This window comes from Cajanus cajan, chromosome 6 (genome assembly GCF_000230855.2).
Source record: "Cajanus cajan strain Asha chromosome 6, NIPB_CcT2T_4, whole genome shotgun sequence".
Classification (NCBI taxonomy): Eukaryota; Viridiplantae; Streptophyta; class Magnoliopsida; order Fabales; family Fabaceae; genus Cajanus; species Cajanus cajan.
In genome coordinates, this window is record NC_138522.1 from 6,482,727 (window position 1) to 6,496,793 (window position 14,067).

The 14,067-nt window shown below is 33.9% G+C and overlaps 1 protein-coding gene across 2 annotated transcripts; it reads right to left on the minus strand.

Annotated features, from left to right (window-relative positions):
- Positions 1-3,683, minus strand: LOC109815464 (alpha/beta-Hydrolases superfamily protein). 2 transcript variants are annotated; one of them, XM_020380190.3, is made up of 5 exons: positions 3,179-3,683; positions 1,852-1,888; positions 1,516-1,752; positions 1,370-1,417; positions 1-848 (listed from the first exon to the last, which is right to left on the minus strand). In XM_020380190.3, the coding sequence occupies exons 1-5, from the start codon at positions 3,511-3,513 to the stop codon at positions 330-332; spliced, it is 1,176 nt and encodes a 391-aa protein (XP_020235779.1). In that variant the 5' UTR covers positions 3,514-3,683; the 3' UTR covers positions 1-329. The 2 variants fall into 2 exon arrangements, with proteins under 2 accessions (XP_020235779.1, XP_020235780.1); XM_020380191.3 differs by having other exon boundaries at positions 3,212-3,679.
- Positions 3,684-14,067: the final 10,384 nt, after the last annotated feature.

Sequence of the window (14,067 nt, forward strand, 5' to 3'; positions counted from 1 at the left end):
TGAAGGCAAAATAGATAAGGATTGAATTTTTATAAATCATAGCAACAGCCACCTTTGACATGATGTTCATTTTCTCTCTCATGACTAAAACAAGGTTAGAGTCGCTTCAATTGAAAATAATAATAATAATGAAAAAACTAAGGATATCAAATCCCAACATATCCAAATCTACATGAACATTGCAATGAAAGTATGAAACTGCAAGAGTAACATATGCATTCTGCAAACCATAAGTTAAAACCCCAGTGTAAGTAACTTTGTCTGTATCTTTGTACCTTTTCCTCCCATGTAGCAAACCCAGCACCAATATTACTTATGCTTCAAGATGTTCAGCTAGCTCGAACTCTATCCAGCCAATCAATGCTCTTCCGTGGCCTCTCAAACTGAACATCAACGCTTCTCCTGGATTTATCTTGGAACTCGATGCTTCTTGATTTATCACTGTACTCAACACTTCTTCGTGACCTCTCCATTTGATCAAATTGGACTCTTATCTTCTCTAACTTTTCAGTATTGTTGAATTTGAATTCATGAAATTTCAGTTTATCTGTCCTATCAGTACTTTTTCTTGGCTTGTCCCTCTGATCAGTACTCTTCCTTGGTGTTTCAAAGCAATCGGTACTTCCTCTCGATTGTTCAACTCTGTCAACACTTCTCCTGAAACTCACTCTTTGTGATGGTGGCTTTTCTACCGAGGATATGAATTTTTTGAGATGTCGAAGGTATTCTGGATACAGCTCCAAATTACAGTGATTTCCTCCTTTGAGCCACAAAGGTTCATATTTCTGTTGACATAGCTCCCACAATTGCTTGCCATGAGAGCAATCAACAACCTCATCAGCAGTTCCCTGAAGAAAGTATGCACATGCCGTCAAATTAGTAAAGCCACATGAAATGCTTAGTATCTATAAACAAAGGCTACAGAAAATAAATGTTTGCTACGCTAAGTTACCATATTCACAAAAATACAATTTAAAAAAGTTTATATCAGCAACAAAGGCTGATTTCTCCTCAAATTTGATGGAGTAAAATCAGCCACAATGAACAGATTTCTACTTATATTAACTATCATGTGATAAAAAATTACATTCTCCATTTATCAACCCATTTCATGTTTTTCACCACAAATGTCAGCAGAAAAAAGGCAGACAAAATATAATAACATACGAGTTGTTTGTATTAAAAAAGATTTTATTTGTCACTTCACTCGGACCACCAAGCTAGCACACTAAGCACTGTCTTAAGGGCTACAAGCCTACAACCATTATAGAAGTTGCTAACCGGTTGAAGGCTTATAGTAACCATTGAAATCACGATGACAAAGAAATAGTACATGGGAAATCAAACATAATAAACAAGGAATACTTACATGAATTACTAGCACTGGACACTTCACCAATGGAATTTTATCAATGTTCTGCAAAACAATAACATGGAACTAAGTTCATATACATCACATATGCATAATTTTCAAATGAAATGTTATCAAGCAAACAAGATAATGAAAAATTTAACCTTATAAATGTCAAACCAGTATGTCCGTTTCACAGGGTACATGACTCTCAACCCTGATAGTATAGGACTGTGGAGAACAACAGCCCTTAGTCTAGGCAAACGGGAAGCAAGATCCACAGTAGGACCACTTCCAACAGATTGACCATAAAGGATGATGTCTTCCTGCTTAGCACCATAGTTCTCTTCAAGATACTTATATGCAGCTTCAATGTCAGCATAAGTATTGTGCTCACTTGGCTGCGAAAAATATCCAGATTAGATTTTCCATGATGCTTCTGCTGCCTGCTGAGAACAAAATAATTAAATAAACCAGAAAGAAGTGTATAGAGCAGTTACCTTCCCTGATGACTGTCCATAGCCAGAGTAATCGTATCTGCATAATTGATGCTTGAAGACATTAGTAACATATAACTTACTAATGATAAGCAGGCATAGTCCGTTAGATTAATTCTATCACACAAGGGTCTATAAAGTACAGTCTCAAACATGATTGCTGATCATGTAACCGTATTTGTGCCTCAATAAAACATTTCTTGTGAAAAAGTTTCTTTTACTACATAAAATACAGCATTCAAAAGAGAAATAGGGGGGCAAAGGTGAACATAATATATTATTATCTGATCTCTAATTTTCAAACGTACAGCATTAGTATGTCAAGGCAACTCAATCATGAACTTCCTTTGTTATCATTCCTAAATCAATCCACCAGAGTTTACAATTTCATTGGTTATTGAGCTTATGGTGTCGCTGTAATCCCTGAATTGGAAGTAAACAATCCCGCCATGTGGAATTGAACTCAAATGCTTGATGGGAGCAATTTGGGAATTTTAGAACCTAAGAATTCAACCATACCAACCAATCTCAATATCACCTATAAGAGCAGGAAATTTGCTAACCCTAAATCACTAGCCTTACACACAAAGCAAACCAAAAACCACATGTACTTCCTGCAGAACCCAAAAAAGAAAAAGATTCTATCAAGCATAATCGATCTCAAGATCGATTGCTCCAACATGTTAAGCCTCTTATTACCAACTTCATACTCATTCACTCTACTTTCCTCTCTTTTAACAGTCACGTTCTCCCAAAATACAAAACAGCAGCTAAATAAAAAATTCCAACTTGACAACGATCCCATCTACTCGTATCCTCCTTCGGAGGCAACACTCCTGTTTGAAGCACAATCAGACACTCAATGTAAGCACTCCTCCCAACAAAAGTTTGAACTTTATCATCCTTTGGATCCCTCCGAGGCAGCAATCATTGGTGCCATCAGACACTCAAGTCTATTTGGATACAAGTTTAGAAGCGTTCCTATACTAACTCAAAATCGCTTCGAACCTTATCCTCCATCGGAAGCGACAAAGATTTGAATCTTAGTTAGCTGGTCACGTAGTTAGAAACCAAAAGAGTAAAACTAAACCCTTGTACTATCCCACTCCCAAATTCAGCTGATCCACTAAATAGAATCCCACAAGAACCACACAAAATACACATAAAACATAAACAGAGTCCAGCAGCGAAGCAGGACCACACAAAGGAAGCAGAAATTCCAGAGGCGAAAACCCAGGCAGGTAACAAGATTTGACCCTCTTTGACCATCAACAGCCGAATCAAAGAGAAGGCAGGGCAAAATTGAAGTGAAAAAGAGTGATGAACCCACATTACATGGATGGATGGATAGATAGATAGATACCCCATGAGATTGGCGCGGAGGTGGATGCTGAGTTCGACGAAGAGCTCGTACATCTGGCCGACATCGGCGGCATTACCGTGGGAGTAGAGGACGGTGAACTTGGCCATGGGGTGGCGGACGTAGACGGCGACGATCTCGGAGCCCCGGCGCGTGGGGAACTTGAGGACCTCGACGTTCTCGCGGTGGGGGAAGGGGTCCATGAGCAGGAGCCCCGTGGCCTCCTCCTTTAGCAGCCTGTAGGACGGCGGACTCGGAGGGAAGAAGGCGAGCTTGGCCGCCATGGAAGAGGTTACGCCACCCATCTTCTCAATTTCCAACTGGACCTTCCCTCACTGCCTTTTTATTTTATTATTAATAATCAGTTTTGGGTTTGTTTGGGGGGAAAATAACAGTGACAGTCGCTTCTTTCTTATTCTTCTCCATTCCCATTCCCATTCCCCTTCCCCTTCATTCCTATCTCTCTATTAATTACTTGTCTCTTCCACACTTCCACGTGTTCTCCTTTTGCCCTCTTCTTTTTCCGCTTTCCTCCTTTTCATTTTGTTAGATGTGGAAAATCACGTCTCTCATACTAATACAAAATTATTCTAATTTTATTCTAAATTGTTTGGAGTTATAAGATTTAAAATGTATTTAAAAACACTTGATGTTTACATATTTTAATATAGTATTATTTATTTTTAAAAAAATTATAAATTATTCAATTACCACAATTAGAAGTAAGATATTTGTTTGAAAAAAAAGTGACATATTTATCATTATTCTTAATATGTGTGGAAAATCCATAAACTATAGTTACGAATGGAAAAACTAATATTAAAGTCTGGTTTTGGGTACATTATACCAAGTAAAAACTTTTTTTTCTTTGATTAGTTTAGTTGGATTTTGTCGAGAGTTTTTCAAAACCCTATATAAACTTGTAGCATTCAAAGTAGGTTGCACTAAGTTATGTTAATTAAGGCAAGTCCTATTGGATGACTCAGTCAAATCTTTGGTGAGCAACGCGTCTCCTTCGTTACTTGAATGACAAGGAGAGAATTTAGAGCGAGGAGTTGGAAATGAAAATAATATTGAAGTTACTCAATAATTAAGGGACAACAAATTAATCATCAAGTGTATATGGGAAATGGATATCACATATGCAAATGCAATTTAATCGAACAAAGTCAAAGTCAACCTATTTCAGCAGAGCAACATTTCATATTATATTTTTAATTCAAAATATATGTTTCTAATGATAAGAAAGTTTTAGTCTGAGTTTCTTATCAGCAGATGGTTCAACATAAAATATATTTAAAATTCATATTATATTTTTAATTTTATAATGATTATAAATAACATAATGATTTATTAGAGAAAGCAGAGCATAAATAATAGTGGCATGATCTGTTGGGTTAATGATCCAAAACTAAAAGGGCAATTGAATTTTATAATGGTGATGGTTAATAATTTGTTTGGGTGGAGACCAGTGGAGCAGAAGAATGAGTAGGGGAGTAAGGTGGAGTAAAAAAACAAAAAAGTAGAGAGAGTATGAATTAGTTAAATGATTTGGTGGAGCAAGAACAGGTTGTCCCATGTTGATGTCAAACTCAGGCCTGTTTCTTCACGACCATCACCATGATTTCCCTCCCAAGTAAGGACTCCCCCCTTTCGGCATCCTGTTTTTTGGACCCATGGGACCTCCCTTTGACATGCCCTATTTAAACCCCCCCACACGCACTCCAATGCCATCTAACATGTAGAATATAACCAACCTTCTCTCTTTCTATTTAACTAATTAAATTAACAAGAATCTTTGTTGGGGAATTTTTCAACAAAGAACCTCGTTTAGGGTAACCAATTGTCCTCAGTCTCAGTATCCCAAGCCACAAGGTTCGGACTCTGGGCCCCACATTGCTGGGAACCATGTTTTCTGTCATTATCCCATGTTCAGCCTCGAGGAAACTCTGGAAACAATGAAACATACAACCAAGCAGGGTATTAAGACAAACCAATGCAATTAATAAATTCGGTTGAAATTAGGTCTTCACCTGCTACGCATTTTAAACTTTGGAAATGCAGACCTAATTCATGTACGAAAAGGCTCGTTCCATTGCAAACACATGCATTTATTTAATGGAAATAACACTAATAATGAAGGCTATGGTATGAATGTAAAGCTACTTGCATTAATCCCAGTAAGATACTGTAAGGAATGTGAATGTGATAGACTTTTTGCATTGGCCAAGAAACGAGGCTCTGCGTGACATGTGTATGCATTGATTTTACTTTACACAAGCCTGATGGAGAGAGAGAAAATTTCAGTAACACGTGTCCATTTATCACTTAATTAGTTTTATCTAAGTGTAGTCACAAACTGGGTCCATTTCTTTGAAATAATATATCTAACCGAGGAATAGTCTATTTTCGCTGTGTGAGAAAGAAACGAGACTAGGACCCAAAAGTAGGTTAGTCATGTCGCACGTGAAACCCATAACGAAGAAACCAAGAATCTGGTCTTATATCCTCAAGTTGGGCCTCCTGGGCCATGGGCTTCTATTTGTTACCAGCTGTAAGACTAAATGTATAATACACATGTAGATGTAGAAGACTAGAAGGCTATCTCGTAAATGTTCCGTTACATCAATATGTAGCCCCGAACACCCAACATTCACTTTACATCACAGGAACTAGCTGACCCTAGAAAAATGACAAGTAAAAGAAAAAGTGCATCTCATATGGTTAAAATAAAATATTCCACATTAAAAAAAGAAGAAGAATTGATTAATAATTCGGATGGAGGCATTTATTGTTAAGGATGAATTGGTGGTAGGTGTAACATTTAGTGTAGTCTAGAGTCTAGAGTCTAGAAAAGGAGGGAGGTTGCGTGGTGTTTAGGAGAGTATGACACGTGCGACCCGCCATGAGTTTGCGAAAGTCGTGGGGCGTGAAGGCGCGCGTGACGTGGGTCTGAACCTTGTGTTGATTGTTGGCGAAGATGTGACAAAGTGCATCCAGGTAACCGAGAGGCAGTTTCCCGGTAGCGTGAAGGGAATGGGTGACGGCGCGGAACACGTCCCTGCAGACGATGCGGGAGAGATGGAGGGCGTGACGCACTTCCCCAACCGGAGAAGGGGGGTGGGGGTGCAGGTGCAGGTGCAGCTGCAGCGTGAGGCAGTGCTCCAAGGTGGTGGGTGCGCCCAGGACACGTGTCGTTACGAGAAGCAGCGTCATAGGAAGAAGGAGGGTGCGGGAAGAAGAGCGCATTGTGGGTCTGTGGGGTGTGTGTGTGTGAACAAGAAAGAGGTCACGTTTTTACATCCTACGTGAAGGAGTGTGTTGTGTTGTGTTGTGTGGTTAACCGCTCTTAACTCCTTTTCTTTCTTCACTCTTTTCTTAACTGCTAACTATCAATCCTGTACATTGTGAGGTCAGCGTCAGCCAGGGAAGCGTTCAATTCAAACACATTTATTTAATTATCTTTGCTTCTATAAGTCACGAGGTACCATAACATTCATCTTTTTAATATGAAATATTGATATAAACAGTTTTCATAAATTATTTTATCAATATTTTGAAAATAAAATAAAATAAAAAGTAAAATGATTTTTTTTTATAAATTAAAATAAACTTATATTTAAGTTTAAATATTTTGGAGAAATTAATATTAAATATTTTCATTTGTAGCTTTTGTAAAAGAATTTTTTTTCCTCTTTTTTAATAGGTGTTAATGAAGAAATTTATATATAAAAAAAAAAGTATTTATGAAGAGTTACACTCATACACATACTAATATTTTAACTTGTGTTTATGCATATAATAAATATTTATTTTATATAACTAAAATTTATAATAAAATATATTTGAAATATATAAATATGTTTTTAGTTCTTCAAATTTAAAATTAATGTTTTTAATTCTCGTAATTTCAAAAAATATTATTTAAATACTTATACTCAAATTTTGTTAAAAAATATGTCAAATATTATCACCTGAAATCTACTCATTCGTATATCTATTAGCTAAAACAATACATTGAATCTAACTGATAATATATAATTATCTTATCTTATCACTTTCAAATATATTATTAATGATTTGAGAGACTAAATTTTTTTTATTTGAAAATAAAAGAGACTAAAAATAACATTTTTAAATTAAAGGAACCAAATACAAATTTATCTTAAATTTGAGAGACTAAAAACATATTTAAGTTTATAAATTATATTATATTTAAAATTTGTAGAAAAATATTATAAATTATATATGTTGAATTTGGTGGGGTTTAGGATTAAGGTTCATAAGCCTACTTTGGTGGAGTACTCATTATCTTATATGGATGAAGACATTGATTTTAAGAAGTTCACTTTGGACTATTTGATTAGATTTAAGGGAGGTTGACTTGGCAATTTAAACTACATAGGTGTGTAACTTTGTTTACTACATAGACAAAATTCATTATCATTATTGAAGCATGTAAGAAGTTGATATGGGTGAAGAAATTATTACATAAATTTGGTTTTATTCAAGATAAATATATATTATTCGTGGATAGTCAGAGTATTATTCATCTTGGTAATAATTCAACTTTTCATTCAATTGTCTAACCATATTGATATCAGGTATCATTGGATACGTGATGCTTTGAATGCTAAGTTGCTGGAGCCAGTCAAAATTCAAACCAATGATAATAGTACTGATATAATGACTAAGACATTATCAAGAGGGAAGTTTGAAGTTTTTTGTGAAATCGTCGGTTTGACAACTGTCTCCAAGCAGTTGTGAGGGAGAGATTTGTTAGGTTTTGAGTGCCCTTCCTATGTGGAGAATAAATCCAAATATATAAGTTCATTATGTTTCACTTAATCAAGTGGAGAGGGATCAGATTAGGGCATGATAGAGTGACTCATTATCAAGAGAGAACAATAGCAAAACACATAGGGAAAAGAAGAAAGCAAATTCATGTCCAGTTCGAATATTCACCAAGCATAGATTTTAGAATTACAATGGGAAATTTGATAATCATTGGATTAGACTAATTTTTGGACAAAAGGTTCATAAGATGTAATTCTTCATTTTCAACGGTTGGATCGTCAAAAGGAAGTTTAGAATGGGAGAAAAGTGTTTTGCAATAACAACTTTGTTCTTTGGATTTTTCATCTTCTTGTTTTTCATTTGTAAGAAATTGAGCTTGGTTTGCTTTGCTTAATTGTAAGCATTGTTTGGTGCATTCATTGGAGACTCGCTTGTAAACTTTATTGATCATAGTGAAGTTTTTCTTTAGTTTAGATGACTTGTGATTTTTATCCTTACATTAAGAGGTTTTTGTGTCTCTTGAACGTTTGAGTTATCTATTTCTGTTCTACTTTGTTGGTGCTTTTCGCGGATTCTTGAAAGTAGGAGATTTAATATTTTGCTACATTATTGCTCTTTTATTGAGTTGTTACTATGTTGGACTTTCTTTCTCCTATCACACCAAAGACTTGGCCAAAATATAGTAAATAAGTGGGGAACAATCCTCACTTTACAAACTGACTTTTCTCATTAATCTAGTTTAGGTACATCAATTCACTTTTTTGTATGAGATAGAATTAAAATGTAATGTAATTTCAAGTTTAAATAAAATAATTTATAATTAGATGTTAAAAGTTATGTAAACATATAAGTAAAGGGAACTCAAAAGGAGTTGGTCTTCGAGGGAAATAATCTGGCTTGGTACAGATGGGTTTGATGGGAAATCAGAGAAGCAAGAGGTTTTGAATTTGATAACTGGCAAGGACAGAAGCCGCAATCCTCAAATCTTGTGCCTTTTAGCAGCAGTTTAAGTTTAAGCATACAAAAATGTTTCAGTGTGTCATAGTGATACAGCAAGTCAGCAACTGGAGAAGGCATGCATTTGATTATTGCTTACTAGATTTTAGTTTACAAACATTAATTAATACGATCAAGGTTAAAATCCTCGGGAACAATCATAATTTATTTATGCCACACTATCGGTTGTCTGTTTTACATATCAATGTCCTATGTCCTTATTAGTACGACTGTCACAACTCACAAGGTAAGGCGATAGTTTTTTTTGCTAAGCAAGGTAAGGCGATAGTTATGTTATCCTCTTGATCTGCTACCCTTAATTGTTAAAATATGGCACAGGCACAACAGAAAAGGGAGGATCCTGTGTTATGCATTTGATCAATTCGATTTCTTCTTTTGCAATGCTCTTGTTAGCAATACAACCTAACATTGCAGTGATGCAATTCTTATGTTCTTGTCTTGTGATGTGTTGATTTTTTTCTATCATTGCTTTGCTGTTCAAGAACCATTGGTTAAGTTCAACACACTTTGTGACTATTGGATCTTTCTGACTCACTTTAGTTGCAGAAAAAAGTAGCAAGACTGTTTTAATTTCAGCTATAGGAAAAGAGACCATTAGCAAAAGGCATGCATGTTCTTATTTACTATGCCAATTTTAACGTGGCTAGTTGATATTGTTGGACATATATGATATTCTAAAAAAAAATGAGATCCGAAAATATTTTTATTTTGATTCCATTAAATTATTAAGGAAATTTTATTTGAAAATGACAGTTTTTCACATTTCAAATTCAAATTTGATTCTATCATTAATATCTTACTGTTACAAATTTAGATTAATTTTTTTTAATTACCGAATTAATTTACTTTAATTACCAGATTTATTTTCTTTAATTGCCGGATTAATTACGTGATTTTTTAGGTTTTTTGACTCTATAAATAGAGACTTCTGACACACTATTTTCTTATCCCAAAACTTATTTTCTTACCCAAAAACACCTTTCTCTCTTCCTTCTCTTTGAATTCTCAAATTTTCTAATTGTCAGTTCTGCTCCTCAAATTCTTGAGAAGACCCTGTTGTATCCTGGGGGGCTTGCGCATATCCCGCGGATAAGTCCTTAAGGTTAGTGCCATCACACGCCTCAGGAGAATTTTACTAACGTTTGTTCGGTGTTTCAGGTTTCTCATAGCTGCGTCCACAATTTTATACAACAATCTTAAGGACTTATGTTGTCCATGAAAATCTCTTTGGGATTTTGTAATTTTTGGATTTAATGGGTATATTGATCGGTGAGTACAACCACATTAAACAATATGAAATTTGTTACGAAAATTAGTTGCAAAGTCAAAAGGTAATTTTTTTTATAAAATAAAAATAAATAAAGTATTGATATAATATTGGAGGTTGATCAATATAACTTTGACAGATATAACTAGTGGTATAGTATGATTGTGAAAAATACTATCACTTAAGAGAAAAGAAGAGGTGTGATGAGAGGATGAGAAGAGTAATTGCAAGACATCATATGAGAAATGATGTAGGCAATTAATATTTGAGATTTTCTTCATGACGAGAATATTTAATTATTAATACACCTTATTATTGTTATTAATTTTCATAAATGAGATGAAACTCTCCTTAACACCAATATAATTATATATGATGAGCTTTGGGTACATTACTTTATGATGTTGAACATATTTGCTATATGTTTTGAGATATTGGTTTAAAGTTCCCTCATATTTTTGTGATCATATACTTGATTTGATTACTAGTATATTTTTGTTATTTGCTTTCGAGGTAATACATGATTATATATGAGTTTGACCTACATGACATTACGTGAGAAACTTCACGTTATGAGAAGATAGCTAGTATTGATCTAGCATATTAATTGATTAAATATTTTAATTGAATAATGAAATGTGAAATTATCCATATTATAATTTTTAATACTATGAGATGTTGAAAAGATACCATAAATTGATGGTATTCAACATGAAGTATTTTCTATTGTATTAGAAATACAATGATGATTATTATTTGATCTTTGATCAAACTGAGACAAAATCCATTCGTGATTATGTCACTACACTTGGATGTTGTGCAATTACTCTAAGATCAACCAATTAAATAATTGTTGAGTTAGAGTTTATTTCTCTTGATATGGTTGATTATGAGGTTGAGTGGTTGAAAAACCTTTTAGTAAATATTCCATTGGGAATATAACATTGAAAATAATGTGGTAAAGCAATTGCTTATATAAAATGATTGAATTTATCCATTATGTGAAGTTAATAATGGATTCGGCTGATCTTATCACTTAAATCCCTAAGGAAGATATTGTTATATTAAACATCGAGGGGAATGAGACTTTATTAAGCCACTTGTAAACAAACAAGTGATGGTAACCCAACCTTTGTGATTGGAGATCCCATGAATAAGGTTCATATGGGTAAAAACAAGTCACTTGTCAGTTCTACTAGCACTAAATTGATTTTAATCAATTTTAATATTTTTTTGTCTCTTCCTAAAATATGTGAAAGTGCTAGAGCTGCATTACTGAGAGGATAAGTTTTATTGTTAAGCTTTATGATGAGAAAGCTTAACACATTATAAAACTTTTAATGATTTTCATATCCCTTATAGGTGATGTATGATTTGCAGCATGCACTTGATGAAATCACCTATATGAGTGTTAAGTGGGGCCACTTGCATGAGATCTTGGCGAGATCTCTATAGCACTCATGAATACCGGGCACGCACATGGCCTAGTAGCGCAAAATAGTGATAACGGCAAGAATTGTGGGGGTGTAATATGATTGATAAAACCGCTAATATACATTAAGTGTTTTGGTTCATATAGTTTGTTACACCAATCTCACTGTATGTTAAGTATTATCAATCTAGGACTGGTTCATATAACTTGCTACACCAGGTCCAATGTATTACAGCCAATATGAGAACTTAGTTTCTTTTCTTCATCTCTCATTTTTAATGCAATAAAAAATAAAGTATTTTCTTTTGAAATATGTGGGGGATTGTTGTACATATATGATATTCCAAAAGAAAATGAGATCCGAAAATATTTTTATTTTGAGTACATTAAATTATTAAGGAAACCTTATTTGAAAATGACAGTTTTTCACATTTCAAATTCAAATTTGATTCTGTCATTAATATCTTATCGTTACAAATTTAGATTAATTTTCTTTTAATTACCGAATTAATTTCCTTTAATTACCATATTTATTTTTTTTAATTTTCGGATTAATTATGTGATTTTTTAGGTTTTTTGACTCTATAAATAGAGGCCTCCGGCACACTATTTTCTTACTCCAAAACTTATTTTCTTACCCCAAAAACACCTTTCTCTCTTCCTTCTCTCTGAGTTCTCAAATTTTTTAATTGTCAGTTCTGCTCCTCAAATTCTTGAGACGACCTTGCGTGTATCCCGCGAATAAATCCTTAAGGTCAGTGTCATCACACGTCTCAGAAGAATTTTACTAACATTTGTTCGGTGTTTCAAGTTGTTCATAACTGCATCCGCAATTTTATACAACAAATATTTTGAAATTACTACTTCAAATGGAAACTATACAACAATATTATCCCAAATCGAAAACCAAACCCACATCCATGTTCATAAATTTCAGAAGAAGAAAAAAAGAACATTTATTATATCAAACATGGCACGACAGAATGCTTGAAAAGACAAAAGCTAAATAAATGCAGGGTCTTTCAAATTGCATAGCACAATATTAGGCTATGTTTGATTTTCAGTTGGAAGCCCCAGTCAATATTCACAAAGTAAAACGAGTTTCTATCTCAATTTTACCTTGAAATTAAGTAAAAAGAGAATTGTTTTTGCAAAGTTAATTCGCAAAATGAAGTTTATTCAAACTTAAAATTATAAATTTAAATCTATACATGCACTTAATAAGGTGGAAGAATTGCTTGCATCCGTGTGAATCGAAAAGTAATAGCACTGCTTGAAGAAGTGGTCCATCGTTTTATGGCAATATGCTTCCCAAACAAAAATTTGTTCTTATTTTCATATCTTTCCTTTCACACCTGCTTTTTGCCATAACAAAAACTCGTCTTTCCTTTTCCTCTGTTTCCCCATTAGTCCTTTACACGTAAAAAAGCAAGTCTAAAGGAAAAATATAAAAAAGTTAAGTGTATGATTAACGTTGCTGTGTTTTATTATATGGTACGTAAAAGTGATGATATGCATGCAATAATTTATATAACATGTAATACTTCTTTCCCAAAAAAATTTGGCTATGAATATTTTTTTTTTGTCTTAATTTTCCAAGAATTTCTCGTTCAGTTTTTCCCTTCATTTCTTACTTGGATCCTCTGCATAAGGGATTCTGACACAATCAGATTGTTAGAATTATTGCAGAAATGACTCGCTTATCATGATAAAATTTTGTCCTAGGCCCACCTATCTCAAACGAGAAACACATTTGTTCTAGCTTACAGATCATGAATGCGTTGATTTGCAACTTGCATATACATTGTATACCTTCTTGACCGTTGACGCAGAAATTGTTGTGGCACTATTGTAGTCTTTCAGGGCAGAATTTATTAGTCGTAGAAAACTACTAAAGTGGGCCTAACAGTAATGATTTGGGTAATTTACAAGAAATGTCTTTAAAAAAAAATAGTTACACGGAAGCTTCTTAAAGGTGAATATTCTTCCTCACATTTTTTTAAGGTTGCTAAAACATTTGAAGAGATATATGTATTTAAATTTCTGTTTTCCTTCTAATATATTTATGATGGAAGGCTCATTATGATTGTATGACTGGTATTGCTCAAGTGTCTGTTCAGTGTTCCATTTTTTGTCCAAATTTTCAACTTAGTAAAGATATCCATTGATTTCCTTATTCTTTCTTTTTAATTTAATTTGGATCCCTGGAAGCCCTTCTATTGCAGGATCAAATATATAATATAAAACTTGTAGTGCTCAATTGACGAAGATACATCAGTGGTAGAATTGTGGAATGATAATTATGTTGTGCTTATCTATCTATCTTTAACAATAACAGTACTCAAA